The sequence below is a fragment of the Danio rerio genome, chromosome 18, assembly GCF_052040795.2.
Source record: "Danio rerio strain M-AB ecotype USA chromosome 18, GRCz13ab, whole genome shotgun sequence".
Classification (NCBI taxonomy): Eukaryota; Metazoa; Chordata; class Actinopteri; order Cypriniformes; family Danionidae; genus Danio; species Danio rerio.
In genome coordinates this window covers 49,297,002-49,303,001 of record NC_141038.1, presented here as the reverse complement: position 1 = coordinate 49,303,001, position 6,000 = coordinate 49,297,002, and the positions used below count along the sequence as shown (strand labels likewise).

General features: G+C 38.4%; 1 protein-coding gene across 7 annotated transcripts in view; it reads right to left on the bottom strand.

Annotated features, from left to right (window-relative positions):
- Window positions 1-4,062: 4,062 nt before the first annotated feature.
- Window positions 4,063-6,000, bottom strand: part of ap2m1b (adaptor related protein complex 2 subunit mu 1b) — a 29,725-nt gene continuing 27,787 nt past the window's right edge. For 6 of the 7 annotated variants that reach the window (XM_087291772.1, XM_087291773.1, XM_087291771.1 and 3 more), the window contains one exon: window positions 4,069-5,717. In XM_087291772.1, coding sequence (XP_087147898.1) covers window positions 5,583-5,717 — 135 coding nt within the window. In that variant the 3' untranslated portion in view covers window positions 4,069-5,582. Of the gene's footprint in view, window positions 5,718-6,000 lie in introns of all 7 variants that reach the window. The other variant, NM_201026.3, reaches the window with a different exon arrangement.

Here is a 6,000-nt window from a genome sequence, read left to right as displayed (position 1 = left end):
AGGGCTAATAATATTGACCTTAAATTTGTTTAAATAAAATTAAAAAATGCTTTTAATCCAGCCAAACTAATATAAATAAGACTTTCTCTAGAATAAAGAAATATTATGGGAAATACTGTGAAAATATCCTTGCTCTGTTAAACGTCACTTGGGAAATATTTGAAAAAAAGAATCAAAATTTCACATAAATTGTATCTTCGACTATATATATACACTGTAAAAAAAAAATCCTTAAACCAAGCTGCTGGAAATAAACCACGAAACAGGCGTTAAATTATAGAAATACAGTAAAATAATGGATAGTAAATACAGAAATTTCTGTAATTACATTTTTTTCTCTTTTATAATTATTTCCCAAATTATGTTTTACAGAGCATGGACATTTTCACAGAATTTCCAGTTTTCATTTTAAGGTCAAAATTATTAGCCCCTTTAAGCAATATTTATTTTCAATAGTCTACAGAGCAATTCATCATTATACAATAACTTGCCTAATTACCCTATCCTGCCTAGTTAACCTAATTAACCCAGTTAAGCCTTTAAATGTCACTTTAAGCTGTATAGAAGTGTCTTGAAAAATATCAGGTCAAATATTATTTACTGTCATCATGACAAAGATAAAATAAATCAGTTATTAGAGATGAGTTAATGAAACTATTATGATTAGAAATGTGTTGAAAAAAATCTGTTAAACAGAAATTGGGGAAAAAATAAACAGGGGCTAATAATTCAGGGGGGCTAATAATACTGACTTCAACTGTAAATATATACTAGCAAAAGGAACATACAACTAACAAAATTAACATGTATTTTATTAGCTTCTCAGCTGTTAACAAAAAACTTTTATAATTACAAAGACACTGAAGGCTCCACAACGTAATGTTTATATCTGAGGTTTCATTGCTATCATGCTTAAATCCCATGTCAACATGCAGGGGAGCATTTTAAAAGGGCCACAAATTAGGCATGCATAAACTGCGCTCATTAAAAATCTATTGTGTAGAATTGCAGATTTTGGCATAACACAAGCTATTCATAGCCAATGGCCCTCAGTCTCCAGCCCCAAACTCATTAGTCTGCTTGACCCTCGGAGGGTTCGGGAACGGCCTGGGCTTTTCACAGCGCGTTACTTTACCCTCACATCACTGTGGAGAATAGACCGTCACTTATGATGGATTTTTTCTTTGACCTTCAGGGTTAATATACAGACCGCTCGATGTTTGGCTTCGCATTCATGATGCAGTGGGCAGCTTTTGTAGATCTCTACAAAATAAAAACGTTCATCTTGTATAGCAAACAAAGACTAGACGAAGGCCATTCAGAAGAAGACTGCTAATCTAATATTTGAAAATTGCAACCGCCTTAGAGAGATTGATATGCAAAGCAAGACCCTTGAAGAGAATTTACCCAATCCTAATATACACTCAACGGCCACTTTATTAGGTACACCTTTCAACTGCTCGTTAACGCAAATTTTTAATCATCCAATCACTCAGCAGCAGCAGCAGCAACAACTCAATGCATTTAGTCATGCAGGCATGGTCAAGACAACCTGCTGCAGTTAAAAACCGAGCATTAGAATGGGGAAGAAAGGTGATTTAAGTGACTTTGAATGTGGCATGGTTGTTGGTGCTAGACTGGCTGGTCTGAGTATTTCAGAAACTGCTGAAGAAAGGAATAGTGTCATTTTCAGCTTAGTTTAGGTCAATAAAAGCATTGATATTGCAAAACTTAGCAATTATAAAATCAGTAACTGCATATCTAGCCAAACTGAATTAATGTTGATTCAGTTTAGTTCAATTATAAAGCAAGCTCTACAGAAGCCAATGGTGTCATTTTCAGCTCAGTTTAATTCTACAACAGCATTGATGTAGAAAAGTTCAGCAAAATGTGTTCTGGAGGCGGAGTATATGCAAATACACACGCCCTTGTGAGGTCACGTTTTACTTTGTATCCAAACCAGTCATTTTTTGCACTTCTTTATTAGGAGAAAAAAAGTGTTTTAATCTATGCAACTTGCAGGATGTTTTAAAGGCATCAAGTCCTCTTATATATCCAAATTTTAGGGCACATTTGATTTCTCATGTCATGACCCCTTAAAAATGGACAATTACAATGTTAATGTTTTAAACTTTGTTATTCGGCTCATTTTAGATTAATGTTGATTCAGTTTAGTTTAGTCTAAAACAAGCTATACAGAAGGCAATAGTGCCATTTTCAGCTCAGTTTAGTTCAATTAGTGCATTGATGTCGAAAAGTTCAGCAATTATAAATTCAGTAGCTCCATATTCAGCTTATTTTAATCGATGTTGATTCAGTTTAGTTCAATTATAAAACAAGCTCTAGGTAAAGGCAATAGTGCAAATTTCAGCTCAGATTAGCTCGATAACAGCATTGATGTTGCAAAGTTCTTCGATTATAAAATCAGTACCTCCATATTCAGCTCATTTTAGATTAATGTTGATTCAGTTTATTTCAATTATAAAACAAGCTCTAGGGAAAGGCAATAGTGCAAATTTCAGCTCAGATTAGCTCAATAACAGCATTGATGTTGCAAAGTTCAGCGATTATAAAATCAGCAGCTCCACAGAAGTCAACCGTGTCATTATTCACCAAGCTGACGGCTGGTTTTCAGTCAATCTCGTTCGCATAGCAGTGACATCAACATAAAGTATGGAATTCCTGGAGCAGAGAGAAACGTGGATTTGAAGAAGGGCACCTGAAAGGCAGCCTCATATCTTTTGCGAGTGGTTTTGAATCTGGCTGGAGGCCCAGGCTTTGGCTGCGCTCCAGGTGACTGCGGAACCGGGGGCTGCTTGACCCTTTGCTGTCACTCACTCTGGGAAAGAGCGAAAAAAGAAAGGGAGAGGGAGACGGAAGGACGGAGGAGAAAAAGAGTAGCGGGACAGGAGATCCTCTTTCAGGGGCCCTGAGAGATGAGAGTTTAATTAGCCATCGATCCATCAGTAGGTCTTCTGGCTCCTGCACCCACTTAATGATTGGCCATGACGTCAGCCTAAATACTTGCACTAATGAGTGACTTCCCACACAAACAGCGCCTGTCCATCCCTGCTGCAGAGGGAAGAAAAACCCAGAATGTTTCACAACGTGCGAACCACGCCTTCAGACCACCAACTATCAGACGACCACAACAAATACAAGGCTTTATAAAAGGTATGCGTTGCTGCTTTTATGAAGTTTTCTTCTTATAATTTTTTTTTTAAAATATAAAAAAAATAAATGCACTTTTTAAAGAGCTTCTCAGAATATTTGAAGACATCATCACCACTTCAAGTTGTAATCAGAATCAAACCTTTAACTTAATAAACAGTTGCTGATAAACAGTTGTAGTTAAATAAGTCAATGGAGCACAACCATGCAAAAGTTCTCTGAAAAGCTCGAAAGTAACTAAGCTTAAATGAATAAATTTATTGAAACTATTCATCTGATTTCTAGGACTGATTGGGAGCACATTTAGCTTAGCTTAGCATAGATCATTGAATCAGATTAGACCATTAGCAACTTTCTCAAAAGTAAAAAGTGTTTCAATAAATTCCCTATTAAAAGCTTGGTTATTCTGTAGCTACATTGTGTACTACAGGGCAATGATATTACGCAATGCAATGCCAGTAAATAGTCCGCAGCTATGTATAAGTGCTTCGTAATATCATTGCGCCTGCTGCAGCAAAGTCCCTTGATTGCTGCGCCAGAATAGTTCTCAGCCATATCGGCATACAAAATAGCAACTTTTTATTTCTGTTGGACATATTATATGACGTAACTACAGAGTAGTCAAGCTTTATATAGGAAAATATATATATTTTTGAATTTTTGAGATGCTAATGGTCTAATCAGATTCAATTGTCTATGCTAAGCTAAGCTAAAAGTGTTTCCAGAGATCGGCAGAATGGATAAAAAAAAAAAAATGGTAAAACCGTTTAACTATAGGGGGACTTGCAAAATGAGCCTATTTCCAAACAACAGAGAGGGAGAGTATCTTTAAAGATGGCTGACAAAATGGGAGAACTTGTATGCAGGATATATAAAAAAAACAAACACTACTAAGAGTAATTGATTACACATTTTATTAGGATCAAGACGAAAGTCACAAAGTTACCAAATGAAGACAATACGCTGTAAACGGAGCCACATCATCTCTCAGAGCAGCTACACACTGAGGTCCGACCACAAACGATCAACAAGAAGCTCATTTAAACCTGCAGGGTCGAGTCTGTAGTGTTGGCTGTAGCAGAATGTAGATCACACAAGTGTAGAGGGCAGAATTCTCATCAACAGCAAGGTCATTTCCTAAACGGTGCGTCGCTTAACTAAAACGCCTTTGCATTAGGATAAATCCTCTGGCTATTTGGCAGAGTTTATACACACATGAAAGGAACCAGTGCAGTGTTCAAGACCTTAAAGGAAGACCTGCTTTTATGTTTTGACATCTCCAAAATCTCCTGCCTTAGATCAGGAGCAAGGAAAGAGGTTTAGAAATCATCCCTGGGAACAATCAGAGGGACTCCCTAATATTCCAGCCCCCTCTCCTCTTATGTATTTAGTGAAATGCGCCTTTTTGAAGTTGCATTTGCTCCACAAAACTAATCTCAAGAGGAATGTTGAAATGCAGGGAGAGATTTGACCCAAGCAAAAGACGGACTCGGTGCACTTGACAAACTCAAGCGGTAAACTTCAGTCAAGTAAACAAAGTGGTAAACGACCATGAGAGTCACTGAACGAAGGTTAAGCACACAAATGCAATGTCCCTGAGAGATGTTGGGGACCCCGGACTCTCACACACATACACACGCACACACAAACCAGTCACTATATGACACCAAATGAAAGCTGGACTCCGTGTTATTGTTTTGTTACGGTGTAGATAGCAGCGTATACGCACACAGACAACTGGACATAAGCACTAGTACAATTTGTTGCTTTAAGTCAACCACCCTCGCACCTCCTTTTGGTCACATTGAGAAATCATTTTAGAAATTAAATCGAAAATGTAACATCTGCATATGTAAAACTTGTACCCATGGGGTTTTTGTTGGCTTAACGTTTACACTAATTCACTGAGAACAAGAACGTGGACGATACCCAACTAATACGCCACTACGAAAATGAAGCATGAAGGTTATTTTAATATGATCTCCAGATTTGGCGGGGATTAGAGTGGGAAATGTCCACATTGATAGCGCCTGCGAGCAGGAACACAAGTTCAGTGATAATCACCGGATAAAAAGAGGCCAGAGCCCCACATGAGCTGGGCTTCAATGGGGACTGGGGGTCTGGAATGCATGTTGTGGAATAAAGGAGAACCGAGTGGAGGGGGGGGGGTTACATCTCATCTCATAATAAGTGAACTTCTTTAGGGGTACATGATGATTAACGTCATTTTTATAAGTGCAGATGAACTTCACCTCATGTGTTTTGTTCTTGTTTTGATGGGTATTGTTTTGGATTCCCTTTGTTGATGTTTTGGCTGTGAACAGAGTCCCGTGTAAAGCGCTGAGGAAGGGAGAGCGAGACTATGAATATCTGCTCGCCGTCTCTCCCTCCTCCTCACCGAGGGGCTTCTGTTAGCAGCGGGTCTCATAGATGCCGCTGCGGCCGATGTAACGCACCCATTTGATGACATCATGGTCGCTGTAGTTCAGCTTCGGCTCGAAGACCTTCAGGTAGCGCACTTTCAGCCCTGATGGAGCAAAGGGTACCTAGAAAAGACAGAAAACTATTTCAGCAATGCAAATCTCTGAATAAATCAATGAAAATACTTTTGTATTAGCATAAATGACAAGCCAATTGCACAGGACATACAAAATATGGGTCCCACTGTATATTAAAGGTGCAGTATGCAAGTTTGACACCCAGTGGTTGACCTAGGTATTGCACCCCTGGTTCAAAACACACGCAAGAGCTGGTTGCCAGACTGACGACACCAACAAAGTTTTTTTAGGTCATGCTCTAACTAAAAGCCAACATGATAGAAGAAATATT